At 42.4% G+C, this 24,236-nt stretch overlaps 1 protein-coding gene across 1 annotated transcript in view; it reads right to left on the bottom strand.

Annotated features, from left to right (window-relative positions):
- GMPR (guanosine monophosphate reductase) overlaps positions 1–24,236 on the bottom strand; it is a 43,847-nt gene that overhangs the window by 17,179 nt on the left and 2,432 nt on the right. The window contains exons 2-7 of the mRNA XM_038127030.1: positions 22,171–22,290; positions 21,455–21,538; positions 19,668–19,841; positions 11,908–11,989; positions 9,462–9,568; positions 3,864–3,906 (exon numbers count right to left, since the gene is read on the bottom strand). Of these exons, the coding sequence (XP_037982958.1) occupies positions 3,864–3,906; positions 9,462–9,568; positions 11,908–11,989; positions 19,668–19,841; positions 21,455–21,538; positions 22,171–22,290 (610 nt within the window). The remainder of the gene's footprint in view (positions 1–3,863; positions 3,907–9,461; positions 9,569–11,907; positions 11,990–19,667; positions 19,842–21,454; positions 21,539–22,170; positions 22,291–24,236) is intronic.

The following is a 24,236-nucleotide window of genomic DNA, read 5'->3' as shown; positions in this document are numbered from 1 at the left end:
CACGTCTAAACATTGAAACGACACATGCTTGCAGCCCTGCTGCTCCAGAAATGACAAGCCCATATTAAATATACTTCTCCAATGTTCTCCAGAACCTTCCACTGTGCTTCAGTGTTGCAAACATATCTGAAAGTTTCAAGTCTGTTCCATTATGTTCCCATCAGTTAATATCCGACCAGGAGGTTGTAGATTTTAGCATGGTCTTTAACTTACGCATGTTTTTCTTGTATAACCACCAGAAGCACTGGTGATGTTTGCAACATCCATCCACAGTCTTTTGTTTTCAAGTACAGTTTGACAGCATGCCATTATTTTAGGTTGTAGGGGACTGGAAACACCTGGCTACAACCCCCTAAATAACACAGGATGTGATGGGGTATGTTGCACACAAGCATCCCAGTAGCTCAGTCAGAGCTGGCCAGATTTGTCCTGGTTTTACACAACGCCACTTTCATGCACTGACTTTCCCCTTGAGGCCTACGCTGTATCTGGGCTCATTTTGCTCATTCACATTTCTCAGTGCCTTCTCTTTCAAGCCATTACAGAATAGCAGTGCTGACGCCAGCCCGAGCTTGCAGCACTCACACGGTTCTGCTGGATCCAGACAGAGTCCCTCAGATGTCTTTTGTATGCCTGATTATACAAGTCACTGATAACCAGATTGGCTCTGCACAAATTCAGCTGGAGTCGGCCTGGATTTGTGAGCTGGGCAGTCCTCCAGGCAGATGCAGCCTAAGTTTGCCTGGACCAGAGCTTACCCTGGAATTAACATTCACCTGTGCTCCAGCTGAGCCAGGAAGCATTTGCAGCAGTAAGTACACACAGAGCTGTTGAAATCAGGAGAAAAAAAACAGTGTGATCTAGTATAATCTGGAACTAGCGTATGTCCCCAGTTGACTTCTCCATATGATTTTTCCTTCCTTTTTCTTCCCTGCTCCCTGCATCTCTTCTCACCACTGCTGTAAGGAACAGCAGTAATGTGTTAAAGATGCTGGCATAGGATTCAAAGGGCGCATTCTTTCTTGGCTGTGTCAGAAAAATATATGTGACCTCAGGCAATTGAACTTAGTATTTCTGTGCTTTGACTTCTCATCATTAAAAAAGGAGACAGTAGTGCCTCCCCGGAGCATTCTGAGAAATGTGCTCATGTTATCAGCCTTTCCAAGGGTTCAGTTGTATGAACCATCTGAGAGCCCAGCATAAATTTCTTTCATGCTTTCTCTCATTCCTGCATCAAAACAATTCTTTTCTTTCCTATCAACCTACATCCTTTTCATTCAGTTTACCAAATGCATGCCCGGTTCCCATCCAGAAGCTCCAGAACTCCAGCAGTCTCTCCCAAAGTATGTTTCTCCCAGCATTTCTGTTCCTCATCTTCAGTGCTTCCCCGTTCCTTGCATTTTTAAATAGGCTTCTACCTTGTTTCCTGTGTCAAAATGCCCAATCTGCCTCTGAGTCCTGACACCAAGTCACAGGTGCACCTTAAAGCTTCTCAACGTCTATTTCTTGGTTCTTCACAATTCTCTCACTTAATCCAATCTACTCCTTCTGTTTCCATGAACTTGGCTTCTCCAGTCACACCTTTAGCCATTTTCCAGCGCTTGTCTTCACATGTGGGACTCCCTCAGACTTCCCATAATTCAAATACATGCTCTGTCACTGCTTTATAGGGAATCATTCCATCCCATGAAGATTTTACAGTGATCCACCAGAAAAAGACAGCTCAATTACTTTAACCGAAGTCCTCTTTGTGTCTCTTGTCCATGTTTTGTTCAGGCCTTCATCCCTAGATGAAATTGTAGGTCTGGGTGTTTTATCACCTGGTCTTTGCTATCCAATATATTCATGTAACTCAAGCACAGAGGTCTATGCCCGACAATTCCGCATCAAGGCTTTGACTTGTAAATGTTGGGCATGGTGGCTACAAGGTTCAGATAGCCAATCACTTCAGTAGCATTCAATAAAAACTGGTAGTAATAATGTTATCTCAAAGCTTATTTTGCCACATACCTTTGACAAAGGCACATCTGGGTTCAGCATGTCAGATGTTCACAGTGTGTCTACCTCAAGTGTACATAACCAGACACAGTAAGTTTATTGCCTCAGGGTCATCTCCATCATTTCCAGCTCTGTAGCTGTGACACACAGTCACACTGATCTGCCTGGGTTACTATCAAGAGTACAACGACTGCCTGGAAAATGTCAGCTTCCTGATGCTCCTCTGTCCAAGGGATAATCCTGTGACAGCCTTCAGACATGTACCACTGGGAATCCTAGCACCTCTTGATCAACAGCAAAGCCAGAAACTGTCTCTTCAGAGCTTTCAAGTAGGTTTAAGTTCAGTTACAGGGATCTTTCAGATTTGTAATAAACACTACAAAGAAAAACATTTGAAACACTGTGAAATTGCTTCCTGTTGTTCTAGCTCCTGGAAATGCTCTTGTTGAAGAAAGACCTTTTCCACAGGCCAGGTTTCTGTGCAGACAGCCAGGAATACAGTGAAGTCACAGTTTCAGTTCACAAGCTCCCAAGGATCACACCACCAGCAAGAACTTGGTGAAGCCAGAGAAAGGCAGAATAAAGACATCACTGCCAGCACCATGTCAGAGTGAGGGCTGAGGAGAGGTTGGGAGTTTTTTTAACACCATCTTGTCTGAGAGGGTGGATGCTGCTGTTCAGCTATGTTGGAATCACCCAACCGGAAGTATCTGCATCACATCACCACTGGGTAACACAAGCGTGATGTGAAATCCTATGACCAAGCACATTCCTTGCTGGTAGCAATCACTCCACAGCTGTCCTTAGAATTCTCCAATTAAATCTTCCTTGTGATCTGACTGGTCTCAAAACTGGAGCTGTCTGCAAGCTTAGAAGACAGATTTTGGTTTCAACCTTTCCAGGAGTTGAGTTCCAGGCCTAGAGTTTTTCTTGGCCAGTCTGTAATCTGAGTTTAGGCCTGCCTCTACTTTCCATACTTGCAAAGCTTCCTGCAAAGCAGACAATCTGTATCATCATGCGCTATGTCTTGTTTTCATACCACCCAGACATCCCAGTCAGAGAGACTGCTGTCCCACTGTATTCCAGGCATTACCCTACTTGACACCTGCAAAGAGGCTGGCATTTTGGGAGGTGGGGGAGTACCTTTAAATGCTTTGTCATCTCAGGATGCATTTAGTGCCTGCATCCCATATGCTGCTGTAACAAGGTTATGGCTAAGTGACAGTCACGATATCAACATGACTCTCATGGCCAACAGACCATACCCACAGATTAAATCCTCTATTATATTACCAAGAGCTGGTGCAATTCACTGAACTTATTACATGAAAGCAAAATCTGTTAATTATTAACTTAGATGTTTCAGACATCTGCCTAGCTCTAGGGGATACAGTATAAATAAAATCTCATCTCTTCAAGTGGACAGTTGATCCCAAGAACATCTCCAGGGATCTGGCCTGCCTTTTTGTTTTGCTCTTCTGTCCAACATGCATTCCACCAGCTCTTCTTCCATTCAAGGTCCAAATCAGCCAGATCTGGCAATGTTACTGGCATCTCTGAACCCTACTCAGAAGAAACTTTTCCGTTTTCTTCATATTACTCTCCCAGCAGGTGTATCTCATACACACCTGGCACATAATTTCTAAATATCACCTTGACCACTCTATGTTTTGTACTGCAGAATTTAAACTGTCTGTTCCAAAGAGCAAATTCATGCTTGGTGCATTAATTTCACTGGAGTCAGCTGCAGGGACTAACTCAAACTCCTGCTAATTGATCACACATTCAGGGTCACACCGATTCCTGCATCCCTGCTGCCAGGGGCGATGGAGACAAGTGGGGGTGTCACAACACGCTGTTCTTACCAAACGCTTTGGCGACATCTCCTGGGCAGTTGCATCCTCCGTCCTGCACAAAGAAAAGACGACAGTGAGTGGCAGCGAGGTCACTCAGGGACCCAGTGAGCACTGCAGCACTGTGGCCCCTGCTCAGGAACAGCGTGTCAAGAGAGCTGACCGTGCACTTCGCATGTATCATCATGGCTATGTTTTCACAGAATCCAAATAATCCTTTCCATGGCTTACCTCCTTGAGGCTCACCTACTCTACTGTACAGTCTACTGATAATATCATTGGTAACAGCAGCAATGCAAATTCCTGACTGCAAGTTTCCAAATCTCAGAAACCAGAAAACAAAACCTCCTCTGATGATGTGAATCATCACCCTGCCATTTTATTGTAAGTCTGTGTGATGCAGAGGTACCACAAGCCTCTACCTTAAACCACCGAAGACATTTAAAAACAATTTCTCAGCAGTTTACAATATATGAAAAGGTCACAGTGGGAGGGAAGAGGGAATATATTATCAGTTATGTTGGATTTTTATCTGATAATCTCTAACAAACCCAGTTAATACAATTTTTGATAAGTGAAAATGAGCCTCCTATCCTACTCCTTACTATTTGCTATGGTCTTGGTAAGGAAGCAACAGCACTCTGGACCTTTAGCATTTTAGACCTACACATTTCAGTTTCAGTGCAATGCAGCGGCTGATGGAGGGGGCTCAGCTGAGGGGAGGGAAGCTGTGTATGTGTGACAGAGCTGTTAAAAAAAGGAATGGCACACAGCAGAGCTCATCATGTGCTATGGTTCTTTAGGATTTGCAAAGGTCTGAGCACCAGATGAAAGATCCTTTAGTCTACAGTCATTGTACCAGGAGAGCTCCCCACTCCTTTGATGATCTGGATCCACTGCAGACTGCCAACATCGTTCCTGCTTTTGAAGCTACCCCCAGACTGGCTGGCTACCTCATGCTGTTTCACCTCCCTGTTGGCAGAAATGCGTGGCTGTGCATGACCTGCGGCCGAGCACAGCCAGCCACCCCCTCCATCAGCCATATTAGAGCTGCCTTTGATGGGCAGCTGCCAGCGGGGCTGCGGGTTTGAAACTCTGTGTGCCCAGAAAAGGATTCAGACACAAACTGAGCAGGTGGATCCAAAAGTGAGTGGCTTTTCAAAGGGCACCCCACTGCAAACAGTGCCTGGTAGAACTTTAAAGGCTTTTATTCCATTTGCTGATAACCTCTAGCACATTATGCCTTTTGTTGAGCTTAGACACCCTTGCTGTCAGCTCCGGGAATGAGTGCTGGGCTGACAGCTGAATCTCTCTCTCCTTTTAATGGCTCTGCTTGTGCAATTCTTTCTTTTTTACAAGTCTGTCATAGCCTGGAGGAGGGTGTGAGTGCGTGTGCATGTGTCAGGGGAGGAAGAGCCACAGCAGAAAGAAGAGTCTAATAATCTTCAAAGAACAGTTTAAGGACTCTTACTATCTGACAGACATTGGCTTTGAATGCTCTCTGGTAGGTGGGTTACGGTCAGTTGTTTTTGGGTGGCTCATTATCTGACTTTTATAACAAACGCAGTAGAGGCAATGATGAAGATTTTATGCTTTCAGAGGTACCATGAGGATGGGGGGGAAGGCCTTACTCTCTAACCATTAATCACCAGCTTCAAAAAAATATCACTTTGAATGTTACCAAATTACAAAATGCTGAGCAGCTTAAGAGACTAAGAAGCTCATGGGTTACCATTTAAGATTAAAAGGAACTGACAATGATGATTCACAGTCCTTCTTTATCTGTAGATGTCTTCAGTTACTTCAGATAAGCAGGTAAATTTAGTGATTCACAGGAAGGGAAACAAAAAGGGAGCATACTAAGCAGTTATGTCAGAAGATGCTATATAATAAAGCCATATGCAGTAAAGCACTTATTCCGTAAGAATTCCATATGAAAAAACAGGCACTCTGTTTACTAAGTAAGACTGTTCTGCTGCTGCATTGCCTTGGAAGCTAACCCTTGAAATTCAGCTTGTCCCAACAGGGCCCTGGGTCTGGGTTCAAAATGACTTGTAGATGGCTGGGCTTCAGTTACAGAGTTTGCTGCAGGCTAAACTTCTACCTCAGAACCCTGGGGAAACTTATCTGTAAAACTTATCTGCCTCTGAAGTCAGGAGAACTGGCATAACACCAAAGTAAGGTTACTGGAAAGGGTTATGGTCATGGAACCTGCAGACAGCATGATTCTGAGCCAAGTGGGTGCTAGGAGGAAGGACAGAGCAAAGCAGCTTTCCCAATAGAATTACTTTAATGTGGCTGAAGTAATGTTTTTGTCCCCAGTCATGTTCTCCAGATAGATAAGCCATTTTACAGCAATAAAATTTAGCCCAAGTAAGAAAAAAATACAGCATGGAAAACCAGTATATACTGGTTGAACATTTAGTATCATATACTATTTATAATGAGTTTATAACTATGATTTACATTTCAAGCAACCTTTATAATAAACTGCATAACCAGTGCTTTCTACAAAGCACTGTAGCTATCTATTTGCCGGTATCAGCAGCTATTTATTATGCAGAAGATATATAAAGTATGTGGCATATACAGCAGTAAAAACAATACATATGGTGCTTTATTTTGAACTACATATACCGGGTGTGTTTCTGTGTGGAAAGTGTTCTGTGTGGAAAAAGGGACAGTATGGCAGTAGCTGGGTAAAGAAGCCCTTAGTCATTCTTTTCACTGAATGCTGATGACCTATCACCCAGGCAGGCAGAAGGGGAAACAGGGATCTGTGTCAAATGACAGCCACATGAGAGAGGACACATGCAGGGCTACTTTCCATTCCCCACACTGCTGGCTTACTAGAATATGTGACTGCTTCTGTCCAGCAGAGGAATTCTCTGTCCTAGAAGAAACATCTCCAGCAGGCCCCCTCCACTGTAACTCACTGCAGCACTTTCTCAAGGCCAATGGATTAGCAAGAATGACAACTGAGACTACTGGCTCCCAGACAAACAGCACGGGACAGAAACCATGGCTGTATCTCATGGAGGGTTCCCTCTCTGCTTTCAGTGAGTCATGAAAGATTCATTTCTGAGGTGAGCTTTTAGTCTTACAGATAATTTAGCATGAGGAAAGCAACTGGTGCAATTTTACCTCCTACTTCTCTGTGTAAATGACTAGACAGACACCAGGTGCTCACTTGGACTATCATGTTTGCCTGAAAATTGTCACCTTCCTTGTCAATGAATCAGTTCCAAAAATCATACATGATGACTTCAGTAATAGGAACATTTAAAATCCCAGTTTGTGCTCCCATCCTAGCAGAGCTCCTGAAGATCAGGGTTCAGTCATGCTGTGTTCTCTGCAGTGCCTATACTGTGCTCAGCACCACCACTTCCTCATTCTGAGAGCGAGACTTCTTTCCCTTCATACGGAAACCATGCCAACATAACAAGAATGAGGAGTTAATTTGATGAAGGTACTGGACAAGACAAGAAGTGGATACAAGAAAGTACCCCAAGGGACTAACCTATATCTCACCATTAGCTACAATCTACATGAAGCTAGCTGGCAGGGTTTGAATCTTTTCACATCCTTCCTGCTACTTTCATATCAACATAACAAAAACTGCTGGACACAATTTCTCCTGGGGAATTGACATAGATAGCTGTGGTAATACTCTGCCTGTAGGGATATTTTTTGGCTCAGGTAGGGTGTGCCCCTTCTTCAATCTGCAGAAAGACAGCAGTGAGACATTTTGAGGGATGCCATGCATACTTGTTGCCACCAGACCCAATTCTATACTTAGAATTGCTGCCATATGGTGTTTTTCTGTCGTGAGGATACCTCTCTTCCATGATATTCTTGCCAGAGCTCTGGCAACAACCAAGCAGTCCAACCTTTTCTTTCCCTAATAAATACACCAATACCCATCTGAATGCTCCAGAATTCGGGCATACTGTCCTTATGCTTGCTTTACTCTTCTTAGACTGGGTGACATAGTTGAGCTGAAGTGACAAGAGAGACCCCAGCTGCAGATGAAGGTACTTCTCTTGGCCCAGATGTTGGTAGCAGACAGGTATTAAACTGCCCTCCTATATTCCCCCACAGGGGGCTGATAGTGTGGGATCACTGAAACCTAAGCAAGTCCAGAACTGATCCATTCCCAAAGCAGGAAAGGAGATACAGTACAGAACCATGTAATTTTTCAGCAGTCTGAATACACACTCCCAGTTTTCTTGTAAAATCAGAATAACAGCATTCTTCTGAGGGCTGCTAGCAGAAAATGATCATTGCAAAACTAGGATGGGTCTCTGAGCACCACTGCCAGGATGACACCTATACTTACACAGCCTTCACAGTAGTGAGTGAGGCATTTGTGCTCTATTGCACACGTTCTACTGTCTGTTATAGACAGAAACATTTGCAATACTGCCCAAGTCATAGAAATCACAGACTGCTTCCCCTTTTTTCTGCAAAATTCATATAGAGGAGCCACAGAGAGGAGGGACTGCATATTCATTAGCAATAAAGAGCAAGAGAGATCTGACTGTAACACATGCTCCTGCTCCATTATACTCCAAGAGATCCAGTCAAACCCTTTGCCCACCCCCAATCTGTTTTCCTCTCACCTCCCTCCTCAACAACACAACACAACATTCCTTCCTCCCATGGATACTAGTCCCAACTGGGTCAAAGAAACCAGGGTCTTCCAGTGATTTCACTTGGCAGTAGAACTAAAATCCAGCGTGTGGTCTCTCCTAGAGGGGCAGAGGGAGGCTGCTGGCTGTGAGCACAGCACACAGGTGAGCCCCTGCACCCTCCCCATGAGCAGCTGCCTCACAGGCAGCCTGCAGAGGCTGTGCCAGCCTGACATGGCCAGGACATGTCGACTGCCTGTGTGTGCCCAAGCACACAGGACCTTTGGGTGCACTCCAGCTCAGTCTGGGGCCTTGCTTACCAATTTACTTTCTCTCTGTGAGGTGAATCTGGTCTTGCTGACAAGAGTGGAAACTGCCATTAGCAGGCAATACAGATAGATGTTCTTTTTCCTCCACAGGCTTGTTATTTCCCCAGAGTTTAGTGAGAACATAAGTGGCTCACGTGCTAGCTGTGCTCACAACAGCCACCTCAAACACTCCTGCTCCTGCACAGAGAGCTTTGTGAGGATGCTCTCTGAATCAATCCAACCAGGGCACAGATGGGCTCACATCATTTTACCTTGTACTCCCCTCTATGCCTGCCTGCCCCTCAGTTACACTCTGAGGAAAGTCATGTTTACATTCCATCCCTTTTTCAGAAGTCTTTCATAGGAACAGTTTGCTTCAATAGTGAAAACACTATCAAGCTTCCTATTCTGTTTATGTAACAGCTTACTCCACTAAGGAAGAAGCAGATTTTGAAAGGCAAAACAGGAGTGAGGTGCCCACGTATTTTTAATGTTAGAGAGCTGGTTTCTTTACATCTGGATCTCCACTGACTGTCCTAGGAACTAATACAGAAGTCAACTGGGGATGACAGAAGGACAGGCTTTAACATGCAGGGTACTAGACTGTTTGATTCTCCCATTCCACAATGATTTGCACAGCAGGAATCTGAGAGTGGATGATAGTTACTTACAGAGATGATATGTCCTTTCAAGCCATGTGCTGAGTCTGCACACTCAATAACAGCACTTAGCTGTGGATAGCCCACCCCTGTCTTAATCCGAGTGGTACACACAGAACCTGGACAAGAGAACGAGAGGAATAAACATAGCCCATCAGGATGACAGAAATGATACAGAAAAAATGTGTTTCTATCAGCATTATTTTTCTCCCAAGAAGTCCCTATTGCCAATGCTGGCTTCTCACAGATAAAAGGAGCACAGAAGAACTTGAGTTCTGAAATGCTCTCACACCACTTCATGGGAGCTGTGGCAGAGGAGACTAATATCCCCCTCTTTCTTCTCCAGGGCTAGTCCCAGTTTAGTTCTCAGCACTAATGCTTCTCAGTGAGGGAATTACAGCATCACAAGAAAGCAAATCTGACTGAGGTGCCTGAAGGGAAGGGAGAAAAGGACCAGAATCACAACCTGTGAGACTCAGCAGCAGCATTTATTACCTGACTATTTCTTCTATTAAATATTTCTATCTCTTTTCTGCATGTTTAAATAAGTAATTCTCTGGTAAAATCTGTGGATTTTTTTTTTTTGTAACAATTTTCCCATCTTTTGTTTAATACTGAAGGCAGGAATATTTGGCAGACGGCAATTTTGGGGAATATAAAACAAATCAGCACATAACATTTAAAAAGTGAGATAAGTAATCATCTGAAAGCTGTACAGTACAACAACAAGGGAAATATAGGAACTATATCTACTCATTGAACTATGTTATTTATACTCATACATTGTGCATGCACGTACATATAGATAAAAATAAAGGTATATACCTGTATATATCTATATCTATCTATCTATCTATATATATATATAAACCAATTTACTTACAGTTCAATATAGCAACATGGCTATAGACCTTTTGGAATATGTTCTTTATTTTTTTCCCTCAAATTATGAGTCAAAATGAGGACTGCATTTTGCCAGTCTATGTTCTATAATTTAGGATACAGACATAAAAGGTCTGCATGATTTCGAGAATCTCAAAACAGATTCTAAACCAAAATGCAGTGAAATCTGAATCCCTTCACTCAGCTGATACCCAAGTATACTCAAGCTACCAGTAAAGCAAAATTTACCAAAGATCCTTCAAAGAACTGACAAAGTGAAAACACTGAGAAGAATTCTTGCAAAATAGTAAGAAAGTTAGTTTTAATATAATTTCCACAGGGCTTGTAGTGCATAGTGTATGCAATGCTTTATAATAAATCACTGCCATTTTTCACAAGATGGATCATTATCTGGAAAAGAGCCTCCAGACCTGAGGGAGAAACATTTTTTACTTGTGGATTTGCATGGTCAACTTGTACAGATATGCTCAGGAAGATCTCAGGGAGGACTACACAGCATTTACCCGTATTTCCATGTTTGAGCCTACAAACTATAATTATTCTTCTTTTAAATCTGAATTTGCCCATTACAATTACACCATGAAATCGCTGTTGTTGATTCTTCATGTATTTTGCTGTATTTATAGTTTGATATCTTCCTGGGAACAACTGCAATGTTTATTACATCATTTTCTCTGCTCCAGTTATCCATTCACGGACCACAACTATCTGGCACTGCAGAGTAAACAATCTGCCTGCACTGCACTGCCTGATCACAGCTATACTGTCAGTGGCATTTGTGTTAGCCACTTTAACATCTAGCCCACATACGGTGACTCCGGCTGCAGTCTAAGAAGAAAATAGCAAAAGAAGGGACTTGTGAAGGAAGGCACAAGGAAGGGAAAAAAAATAGATTATGGCAGTGTATGCCAGACAGCATTAGGGAAAGGGAAGATAGGGAAAACACTGTAAGAAGGTCAGGGTTCTCTCATTTGTCCATGAAAATGTTAGAGTGATAGAAAGCATGTAAGTACATTAATGTAAATTTTAGCTCCCAGGCAAAAGTAACAGGTAGAGACAAAGATATCAGTATTTCACAACTGACACCATTTCATCTTTGAAGACATTGACAGGGATAACCTCAGCTTCACAGACCACAGATCATAAAGCTAGTCAGAAACCCATCCTTCCTTCATAGAGGTGTACACCTGGACACAGCATCCTTTGAGCTTTAGCTCAGATGACTCATCCTCTTTTCAACAGGCTAGAAAAGTGTTCCCAAACACAACACATGTTATCAGTGATAATGTCAGGAACTCAGGCAGCCCAGTGCTTCCAATAACAACTATCTTCACTGATTGAAGGTGCAATACACAACGCTGTTCAGTATGAAACACTGGCACCCAGTATGTATATTTCTTAAACACACTGTGTGCAAGTCCACTGGTACTTTATCGACCTGAGTGGGTCTTGGCATTCTAACAGGCAAAGAAACAGCATTATATGCTTGTTTCATCTAGACAACTCCTCTATCCTCTACCAATGGTGTACCAAAACCCACCCTTATTTGACTTACCTGGTCCAATACCCACTTTAATAATATCTGCTCCAGAAATAATAAGTTCTTCTACCATCTCTCCTGTCACCACGTTGCCTGCCTAGAAAAAAGGAACAGTATCACATGTACAGGAGATTTCAAGACTACTGCAGTAAAGACTAAAAATGATAATATAAAGTTTGATCCAGAGCTTTTAGAAGTTGAACTACGCAGATTATGGAAGAATATAGTTAACCATACTGTTCCTTGGACATGCCACCAAGACCAAACCAGTCGTACAGGTAAATTCTTGAGTCAAATGCATTTAACAAGTAGTCCAGTAAACCCTGATCCTTAGCATGCTATCAGGAGATCTGCTTTGTCATCCCCCCCCCCCCCCCCAACCTCACCCAGAGGCTCTCAACCACATCATCCCTGACCACAGGAGCTATTCTTCTCTCTTATATATACTGAACTCCTCCATCTCTCCTGCCCTACCTATCTCTCCAGAACAGCCTAAAGACCTCCATGCCTTTTGCCTAACTTGCTCTGCAGGAAGAAGTTCAGATCTTGTTTAAAATGCTGGAAAATACATTTTTCCTTTAGGATTCAGTATTTTGCCCACTGAAAGTAAGGTACTAGTCTTCTAATTTTGTGCATTGGTGCCAAAATTGGTATGTACATACAGATTATATAAATCTGAGCATTCACACCATATACATACATTTGGTTGTGGTGATGCCACTGGTTAAAAACAGGGGTTTGGTTCCCTCTGCAAGACCTTTGCAGAGATACAGAGGGCATGCTGTTTAGGGTAACATCTTCTTTAGAAGAAATTCTGAATTGGTTTGTGCTCTTTACTATATTTTTTCTTGCACTTTAGTAGCTCTTTTCCTCCTTTTGCCTACATCGTTATCTTTGCCGAAAGTGAAGACAGCTCTCTCAGCCTTTGTCTTGCTTCTTCTAGAAAACTTCTTCTGTTGGCTCTCCAAATCCCTAATCAATTGCTTAATCTTTATTTGCCTTATACAAGACTTCCTTGAAGTCATACCAGACAGATCTTTCTTGAACCTGAGGAAAGAGAACTATCCACAGTGGTACAGGTGAGTTCTCACCAAGGCTTTGCACAACACTTGGCTTTTCTAGGGAAATATCTTGCCTGACACAGAAGAATGCATTTGCCTGTGTCCCACCAGTGGCTCACAGTCACCTTGTGATCTACTAATGCCTCCAGGAACATTTACCTACTCCAAACTGTAGCAGAAACGAGTAGAACTTCCCCTGTTACCATGCTTCCTATTCCTAGAGTAATGTTTTTCACATGTGGTCTATTGAGGTGGGGGGCCCTCTTCTGTCAGAGCCTTGGCTGGGTATGTAGCCTGCAGTAACCACGAGATACAGATTTTTCTAGTTCATGGATGCTGTGAATGCAGAGAATGCGAGCGTGATGGAATTACTGATACTTTTAATAAAAAAAAACTACAAAACAACCTTCTAGCACGCACTTGGTAATTGGCTTGCAAAACTGGTGCAGTAAGTGCAGAGAGCTGCCAGTCTACTTCTTTTCAGTTACAGAAACATTTTGATGCAAACTCAGTGTGACAAGACAGGCCCTTGCATGTGTCTAACTGTGCATCTGATGGATCAGCAGTCAGAGTGAGGCTAGAGATTAATTCCCTTGCCAGGAGTGTCCTCTGTCCAGATGATTTTCAGGGAGAAGACAGTCTTCAAAGAGCAAAGATTTCAAATTACATTTGAATCCTATTCAAAATTGATTTATGAGCTAAAACCTATGCTTTGAGTTACATTTGAAAACAAACTGTTAGCCAGTGCACTTTCAGACCACGTTTTCCTCTCTGCAAAGGGCTGCACAAAGCAAATGAATGCTGACATAGCACACACTGAACTGACTCACTACAGCTGTACTAACTGCATTCCCATACTCTGAAGGAACATTGTACAGGAATGCAATCCTATAAATTGCAGCCCACAATTTGAGAAGGATGTGAAGGTCTTCGAATGTGCCAGAAGAAGGTAGGAAAGCTGGTGATGCGACTGAAAGGCAGGTACTGTGGGGAGTGGCCATGGCACTGGGTTCATCTAGCTTGACAGAAGGTGGCCAAGGGGTGACCTCCTTGCTCACTACAGCTTCCTGGGGAGGGCAGGTGGAGAGGGAGGTGCCGAGTTCTCCCTGGGATCCAGTGACAGGATGCATACGAATAGCTCAAAGCTGTGTTCCTCACGGCGGTTCAGACCTGACATGAATAATCAGTTCTTCAGCAAGAGGGTAGACAAACCCTGCAAAAGGCTTCCTACAGAGGTAGCCAATGCCCCATGCCTCTGTGTTTAGTTTCCCAAGGTCTTCCCTCACACCCCTCTTGTAAACTGAATTAACACTGTTTCACCTTCTGTCAGCAGGAACCTCCCCACACTCCCAAGACCTCTGATAGGTGATGAGAGGGGTCCTACTCTTTGCATCTCAGCTCTGTAGCTTGTCTCATGTCTACAGAACATTCCTAACAGGAAAACTGCACAAGATAAACCTCCAGTTTTCCACATAATCTGTTTTGCACTTGTACTAAGGACAGGCTATTTATTTCTAGAGATCTGAATTTGGATCTAGAGATGTTCAGAAAATCTCTTTACATAATGATACTGCAGGACTTAGCAAGTGTTTGTAGCAGTATTGATACGGGCAGAAGAGAAGGCAAATTCTCAAGTCCTTACTTAGTATAGCTTTTATTCAAATGTAACTACTGCAGAAGTCAGCAGAAGGGGATCCAGGGAATACAGGGCAAGGCCTGTTCTCCACTTACTGATTTCTGACTCCTATTTCACTGTTTATTTATTTTTATTGAATTTTACTTCCTCCTTCTATAAGCTTGAAACAGCTGACAAATCACCACCTGAAGCACCTATAAAAACAATGACAATATCACAACAATTTGTGGTCTACGATACAGGACCACTTAACTGCGCAAAAGAGCATTATATTGATTAAAAATAAAATAAAATAGAACAATCAGGAAATAAAGAATATATAATAGGTACAGTGTTTCAGCTAAGTGCTGCTTCCTTTCTGCTCAGTGGTAATTTGTTTTACTAAGTGCTGTACATTCCAAGGTAGGGTGATGGAGAGTGTGCCACTTAGGACATGAAGGAAACAGTTTACCTCTGGAAGGCAGATGACCACCTGAGTATATGACACACCCACAGTACAATTTGGTGAAACACTGGAACACATTCAAAAGATTCATCAATAGGAAGCAGCAGGTATTCAAGTCAGTAGTTGCATGAGATTTGGGATAAAATATGTATTTAACTTAAACAGCAGTGTCTTCTTATTAGCAGAGCATAGAGGGTTGTCAAACTGTCTCTTCAGAAATGTTAACCAGACGTTTAATGTTAAGCTACTGCTAGAAAATGTTGGAACTGCATATGTTGGTTCAAAATGCTCATCCTAGCAGGGAAAAGCACTTATGTCCCCAGCATACATTTTTTCCTGGAATGCATGTACACACATCACTGATTTGTCTTTCTGAATCTGCAGATCCTTAACAAATTTTCAAGGAAGATGTGAAACTCTACATAGCAGACATCAACCTGCCAATGAGAGGCTTGCTTCTTTTAGGTACTTTTTGCAGACCTCGGAGAGCACAAAAAAAAACCCCACTACGAGAGAGGCACAGTTATCTGTATGTGAAGAGACTCCAGTATGACAGCTGAAGGGAAATCAGTTTAATCACATCCAGCTGAACTCTGTGTTACTGAAACCAATGCTTGCCTTACCACTGATACCAGTATGACAGCTGAATTGAGGCAAAAGGCCTTTTGAAGTCCCCACTGGTATGGTAAAGCCAGAGTACTTCAACTTTAAGACATAAATCTGAAAAGATCACTACAGAAAGACTGAGACTACAGAAATTAAACCCTCTTAAAATTAACTTAAAAGAATAGAACACAATTGGAACATGCACTGTGAAGTCACTACTGACAATACACTTTGTCGTGTGTTTACACAAGTAGTCAGGGAACAAAGCAATTGGCGCAAGTATTGTGATGTACCATCACTCAGTAGGAGGTTTCAAGTGAACACCACCCTGGGTCATTCCAGCACTATCCAGGATGACTGAACTGTGGGTCAGTCCTGAGGAAAATCCTGGCCTCAGAAAAGTCAAAGGGAGTTTCCCTACTGACTTTAATGAGATCAAGGTTTTACTTAACAGGATTATGAAGACTACAGCTTCTCCGACAGAGATACAAAATTAGTGAACACATAGGGCAGTGCCTCTGAATTTCAGTCAGGCATTTGATACTGTGCCTCATGAAAGCCTGCTATAAATATCAACTCATACTGCCTAAGACAGGAACACTGCTGCACTGATTGAAAGCTGCTGGCAAATGGCAATGGATCTAGCTGGGGAGAAGTGTCTATGACAACAGTTCTCAAACTTTCTCCTTGTATCCTAGAGGAAAGCACAGTCTGTGCCTCCACATTATCAGGAAGATGGCCAAAGGATACTTCCCACCCACAAAAGTAAGAGGTGCTTAACCATGAGACGGAGATGCCCTTTGCAAGGCTGAGCCATACTCAGTGGGTGCTTGCATTCAGTACTGTGCCTGACCTGAGGTCTCCTATCCTGGGATCCTGCCTGTCCCCTGTTCTCAGACGCCAGCCCTGGTAGACATGCCACGCCATGACTGAATTTACTCTGGTGTGTGTTCCAGGGATGAACTGGGAGTAGTCTGCATGGCTTTCTCTGACTGAATCCTGCCTCCAAGGCCCAGAAAAGTTCTGCTACTGACTCCAAGGAAGAGCAACAATTTCTGGCTCCTACTGTTTCCCTCTGCTTCTGCTTACAATTCCGCTTGTCTCCTTCTCTGGCCCACATCTTGTGGGTGCTACTGTATCTCCAAGTGTGCTCCTGCCTCAGTCATCTTCCTGCCACACTCCCTGCTCCCCTCAGGGCTGCTCTTCTACAATGAACAGAGGAATAGCATGAAAAGAAAAATTCAGGATAAAAACTTGGCAAAGCTTGCAGGCAAAGATAACTTAGCTTGTAAACAGACTTTCAGGGTGATGGAATAACCCTAAAGTCTACAATTAAACTAATAAATAAGGACTATGCAACCTGTAATATAAAGGCTCTGATCCTCCATAATGAATGCTGACTAAAGGTTTTCTTTAAACTTGAGCAAGCAAGCATAATTGATGCATATAACGCTGCACAATAGCAAAACACCCCAATGGGTGATCCTCCTCAGGATCTTCCTGGTTCTGGGAGGCACTTGTGGAACACTCAGAAGACTTAAATACTCCTTTTTCCCCCATTCCCAACCTGATGAGTGATTTAAGACAAGTCACGTTGTACCTTTGTGCCCCTGGTTGCCTTCTCTACCCTTTTGTTCCCTGGAGAAACTTATCTTTGTAAATTAATACAAAATGCAGTAGTGAAAAAACCTTGTGTCAGAACCAGGCAGAAGAAAATAAGGTAATGTGATTATGAAAGTAAGTATTTAAAAAGACAGAAACATGGATTTGAAAGATTGTTACACAAGAGACATCCTTGATCTGCAGGGGAATATTGGCCACAGAGAGTACTACATTAACCACAGTTGCTTTGCACATCCCCTTTCAGGCTCAGAGCTGAACCCATTACGTGGCCCCTGGGAACACACATTCCCTGAGATCCAGGGTTGGGTTACTGTTATGTATTACACTGCAGCTGACTGTGGAATGAATAGTCATGCTGAGGAAAGCAAACAAGGTCCTGGAGATCACTTTCAGCTATGAGAAAGCTTCTTTATTTTTATACCCCCTATTTAACTGCTAACCCTTTTGTTTAAAAGTCCCAACAGCAGAGAACATACTGCAGGCATAGCACAGACACACCAAAGCAGTCAGAACAAACAGGCAGCAGCAGGATATGTCTTCCAGATTACCATTAAAAGGAGCCTAGACCAGCTCCTGGCATTTCAGCCAGGAACAGCTTCAAAAGGCCATTTTGGCACAGAACGTGAATTAATTTGGAAGCAGGGTAGAGGCTGATATCTAGTTGAATCAGAGACCTTCAGGGACTGAACAGACTCTGGAGGCTTTGGAAAACAGAAGGTTTTTGAACACCCCAAGTTTGTTAGCATGCTTTTAGGAGTGGAAACTATTGCTGTGCAGAGATGAAAAACATAAGCCATATTAAGCCATGTTCAGATAAAGGAGCTACAATCAGAGAAGGCAACTGAACAGGTCAGTGCTGTAAATGTGCTCAAGCAGGTGGTGCTGTCAGGACAATGAGACCTGAAGTAACAATAACCTTAGCCACAAAATCAGAGATACCAGGAAGGCAGCTGAGCAGATGTGGAAGGTGGATGAGATTGGCCTGAGCACCCTGGACTAAAATCTGGTCTTGATATCTGACTTTAACATTGACCTTCTCTGCCTTCTGGGGAATACATCTTGGTTGAGTTCCCTCCTCAGTCAGCAAAGTCAGCAATCAGTGGGGAGGTGGAGGAAGGCACGACACACAATTTTCTTTCCGCTCCTGACAGAGATAATCTTTGGCTCTAACTATGTGCTTTAAGCTCCCTCCCACAACTCTTCAAAGACAAAGACACTGGAGCAATCATGTCACTAGGGACAATACTTCAGATCGAAAGCAAGGAAACAGCTTCTCCCCTCACTGCAGTGAACATGAAGCAGAAAGCTCAGAAGGCCCACATTTATCATTTCATAGTTCCAAAATCTCTCTCTCCAAAGCCGTGGGAAATGTGACCATACCAAAATGGCTTCCACCTCTCCTGGCAGCTGTTGAAGAATGCCTATTCATCAGCCTATGATAACCCAGAATCCAGCAAGCATTCCAGCTTACTTCAGTTTTCCATCATTCCAAAGCAAACACACTGCCTTCCTCCAACATGGAAGAAAGGAATGCATCCTCTTCTGAGCTGCTTGAACATGTTATTCTCTATAACCAAGGGAGAATGTGCATTTAGGAACATTCTTACTTCACATCTACTTTACGCTCATGAAGCTTTATCTGTGGCATGGGAAAGCAGGCAAGTGATGACTGCACTGGCTTGAAGAAAGACTCGTAACCTCATTACTGATCTGCTGCTTGTTTGAGGGTTTCTGCTATTCTCATGGAAACAATTCAGACACATTTCTCCAAGAGCCCTGGGAAAGCAGCAGTAATGCTCTTCTGCTAGGAATTCCATGTCCATGTAAACACCTTATTTTTGGTGCAAAAGGGCTCAAGGAAGCATGAATTAGCACTCTGAGACGGGATAGTAACATCACAGAAAGCACCATGAAAAGCCCCAGCACTGACCATTCTGCTCCCTGATAATGCTGTTCTCAACTGCCCAACATCCCTCTCATTCTTATCATGGGCAAGGATCAGTCTGCACTGATCAGTCTTCATAGTCATCTAACAATCATTGGCCCCAGCTGGCCAGAAATGTTAGCACATTCCCACAGCAAACCTCTGCTTGGAATTACCAAAATTAACCTATACACTTAATGATTACAGATCTCATCTAGTGTGGGAAGGAGGACATGAATAGGAAAAGAACTGGATCCACCCAGTCCTCCATGCCAACTTATCCAGACAGCTGCATCAGATCACACACTAAACATGCCCACAGAAATTATCAGCAATGAACGGACAATACCAAACTGTTATTAAACACCCTTCCTTGCTTCCCTTCCTCTTCTAGCTTCTGATGCCTACCAGTCAAACTCTGGGCCTTGTTCCTGGACAGATTTCACACACACACCCCCTCCACCCTTTCTACACACTTACCATAATGGTGTGATGTGGGAATAGGGCACGGACGGACTTCACAAACTCCACAAAATACTCTGAATAGCCGTTTGCCACATCCAGGCAGATGTATTTGATAGCTGGAATGGCCTCTAGAATACTTGTTAACTTTTTCAAATCATCTTGTCCACTACCTGAGCTTGCTGCTACATGCTAAAAAAACAGAGAGAAAAAAAACAGAGTAGTAGGTTGCAAAAACTGAAATAAACACACACAATTTGTATGTCTTTTCCTGCATAGTCTTGGCAGGACTTGTGCTGGTAACTAGTGAAAAATCACACTATGTAATATAAAATAAATACCTTCCTGGGAAAATCAGTGGGCTATTTCTGTCTAGTTTAAATGATATAGAAGAGAGGGAGATTAGCTTTCTAGCATTCATTCACAAGTGGATTGTCACAGGCATATATAATCATCTGAGATCAATCAAGGTTCAGCCATACTCATATTAACATGAACACAGACGAAGCCCTAACTTGGTATATTTCCAGGAAGTTAGGCAAAATTTGGGGCACTGTCAGAGAGTAAAATCTGGGTCTTTAAAGTTCACCAAGCACTACTGTGATCTACAGAATCGCAGAATAATTTTGTTGGGAAGGGTCCTCTGGAGATTTTGCAGTCTAATCCCCTTTCTCAAGCAAGGTCAGCTACCACTGAAAACAAGCAGATTGCTTCTTCCTTTGTCTTCCAATGAGTTCTTTCCAAAAGAAAAATAGTTTCCACAGCTGTTGGCCTACAAAACCTCTGCAGAAATCCAAGGTCACTGTGCAAGTCAGTATTTAATCACTAGAGGAAGAGGAGATCCTATTCCAGTCATTATGTACCACAAATAAGCTAAGTTTGGAAGTGCTCAGACACAGGACATTCCTGGGACCACTTTCTACCCTATAGTGGCATGTAAGTAATCCTGACTGGCCAAAGTGCTAGGCTTACTTTCAGACAACTCTGTAATCAATAGCCTTTATAATATAATTCTGAAATGTGCAGCAGGTAAAGATACAATACAGCAATGTGGTATTCTTTTCTATACAGAGAAAGATCAAAAACTGTACTGAACTTTGAACAGGAAGGGGAGATGGCCAGGCACACTTACAGTGCCTCTACTGGTACAAGGGCCCACCACAAGAAAAGAAGATGTCTGAATGTGAGAAAGTCACAAATTAAGTCAACGTTTAAATTTACTAAATATAATGGCTCAGGCTATTCACCCTGTGAACAAGTGGGATAGCATAGCCAGGAAAAGCCCAAAGTGAGCTCTGGTGCAAGAAGGTAAGTGGAGGACGCACAAGCTCTGACAACTTTCAGCGCTCATCCCTGCCTGGGCCCAGCACCTAGGTCCCTCCAGCCTGTACACTCCAGATCCACTCGCACACCTGATGGCAAAGACTTTGCCTGGCACAAGGGTGTGCAGGACCAGCCTGTGGTTGGGTTATTTGAAATTATTCACATCAGTGCACTACCACAGCTCCCAACAGCAACAGAAGCACAGCACTCATACCTGCTCCTAAGTATTTCCTCCTTCAGGATACTTCTCTGTTTCCATTCCAGGCATATACAAACTTTGCTTTTTAGCATCTTAATACAAGCACTTTCATAATGGACTCACATAGCCACTCTTTTAAGCTACTTCCCTTGATGAATTTAAGAACAGCAAATATCTTCATTCTCCAAAACCTCACTTGACAACAGCATTCCCTAGAGACCCCAGTGTATGTGAGTTCAGAACAAAGCAATAAACCATAATAATTTACAGTAGAAAAATGTACCTCAAGGCATTCTGGGTGATTGGCAGCAAACAGTTTCCATTCTTCCAGAGAATAATGCTTGTGAATTGCAGTGAACATTGCATGCTAGCAAAAAAACAAGAGAACTGATATTAATATCTGAGTTAGTAATTTTTCCCTCAGCTGCAACATAAGGCATTAGAAAACCCTCTTTTAAGTATAGGCTCATCCTGCTTGGAAGAAACAGTACCAGTGAATAACAGACCAGGCAACTACAAACAGCTCTTCAAAAGCAACTTGGCATACTTAACCAACCTTTCAGGACCAGGTTTAGGATATGTTTTATTAAGCTACTGTCAGTATTTTGAATGTGACAGAGGCTCATTAACTTAGAAAGTCATGCAGCTCTATCCTGTAACCCACACTTTCAAAACTTGTCAGCTAATTTTATTTTTTTTTCTGGCATGGAGCACAAAGGGGCCTCAAAAACTAAGCTCTAGAAGCTTCACCTGAAGCTGAGCTACACCCAAGATCGAAGCTTCCCAGTATGGAAGCATCTCCACACAACAATTTCCTTTCATCAGGAACCCTGATGTTTGTGGTAACTGTGTTGTAAAAGCACATCTGCTTTTTTTATTCTGGAGTTTTAAACTCACGTTCCAGTGTTCTCCAACAAATTTAGCTAAAAAATCAACAAAGGCTGCTCACTGTCACCCAGCAGCTTCCCAATTGTTGCAGAAATGAGAGTTGAGACTTACTTTTGCCATAACCACAGCCATTTCAAATGTCCCCACAGTGTCCATGTTTGCTACTATGATGGGAATTCCTGTGTAGGTCTGCTTGGAGTTACGGAAGGTGAAGGTGCGCGTGAGGTCAACCTGCAGTGAACAGACATGCATTCTTCTAGGTAACTGATTGTAATCCTACACGAGTTTTGCCACAGATTTCAGATACAGCACGTTTAGACACAGCTTCTCCATTTTCCTCACATTTCCTGTTCCTTTTGTTCCACTATTACATCACTTTTTTTTTTTTCACAATTCTGTCTTCCAAACAAGAAAAAAAATTTAAAATAACGTTTTATGCATTAAATAGAGCTCTTACTTAAGAAAAATAATCAAAATAAAATTTAAAAATGAAAAGGAAAAAGGCAGAAGGGCTTGGAAAGAAAGGACAATGAGGACTCTGGGTTATTGTATACAGAAGTAATCTCAGCTATTTGTATTGCTGCCTGAGAAACTTAAGTTGAAGTCCTAACTCCAAAGAAGTCAGAACTGCAACTCCCTCTGTCTCCAATGCATAGAGGACTTTGTCCCAGTCTTGAAGGTAAATGACCACATAATAAAGTAGGCTCTTTTGGTCACAGTTACCAGCACTCTTGCCATACAATATGAACAATCATACCTTGCCTTGCTAAACCAAGAAGGCGCTAGTTTCTAAGTTAATGTCTTAAAACTGTATCCGCTTTCACCTTCAAAATTATTTCTTCTTCAGCACCTTCAAATGATCATGGTAACATCAGCATTTTTTTCCTTACATTTGCAAGAGGTATTATCAAATTAGCTCAGTTCCCACTGGCCTACCTAGGACCTTCCTACCTAGGGGAAAAATAAAAAAAAGAAATGCACAACTCTAAGATATTAGTTTAGTCTCTAGTGAAAATGAAGGCTCTTTCAGTTTTCACTAATCCTCCCTGCAACTTTAATCCAGTAACATTTGGAGACCTGAACTAAACTGAAATCAATCACAAGAAAGAAAGCAACTGAAAAAATACAGGATTTTTAACTATTCAATTAAAACACATTTTGGGCACTTCCAAATTGCAAGCTAGATTCTGATTAATATTGTGAGGGATTTATTACTGATTCATGTAAGAGAAAGAATTTGGTGCCTTATTGATAAACTCTGAATCAGATTCTCCTATAAGCTTGTAAGTGAAGGGTCACTTTAGTGAACAAGCTAAGATACATCTTAATGGAGACTCCCCTTTCTTCCATTTACTATCAGAGGTCTAATTCTCAGCCATCATGAATGACAAAACATTCTTCAGCTGCAGCCAACATTAGAAAATTGTATGAAGAAGATGGGTATGAAACAAGTATAAAAATTTAATTTACTTTACTCCCTCTTAACACAATGTATTAACTAGAACCAAGGGCAGGGGGACACAAAAGTACCCCACAACCAATTCCACACAGATGCCAGCACAAGAACCACAGCCCTGCGGTTTTACAAAGGAAAAACATCTCTTTCAAAGGAACATCAGAAAGGAGAAGAGTTACGTTTCAGAAAAGACACCCCAAAATACTGCAAAATAGACACAGGACAAAGCAAGAACTTGCCTTGTAATTTTTTTTAGTCCTTCACACCTTTAAGCCTCTCCAATATTCCATAGCAATAAGACAAATATGTTGCATAAAAACCACAACCTTTGCCTGGTAAATAAATTCGGTGCTTTTTCTTGTTTTATGAGAGACAAACAACAGCTACTACCAAGTTTCACCTTTTCCATTCCACTCCTGACTTAATGGACTTTTAGTATATCCTCCACAGCTGCTGCTTCTCCATACTGAATTATCCTGGTATGTTTAGGTTTTTCCTCATGTGGAAGTTAGTCAACACTGCTGATCATGCTGGTTGCCATTCTCTCTACCTATTTTAGCAAACTGTGCTGCTCTTGTGGACTTCCTTAAATTTTAAAAAGTTAAATTAACAACTTCCTACAGGACATTCGTCTGTTGAACTTGCAATGGACAGAGTGCATGAGCAAGCCCAGCCAATGCAAGAACAGGCTATGTAAGTACCCAGACCCCACAGACAGATA

Source organism: Motacilla alba, chromosome 2 (assembly GCF_015832195.1).
Source record: "Motacilla alba alba isolate MOTALB_02 chromosome 2, Motacilla_alba_V1.0_pri, whole genome shotgun sequence".
NCBI lineage: Eukaryota > Metazoa > Chordata > Aves > Passeriformes > Motacillidae > Motacilla > Motacilla alba.
The sequence above is the reverse complement of the archived record's forward strand: the minus strand, read 5'-3'. Positions and strand labels throughout refer to the sequence as shown.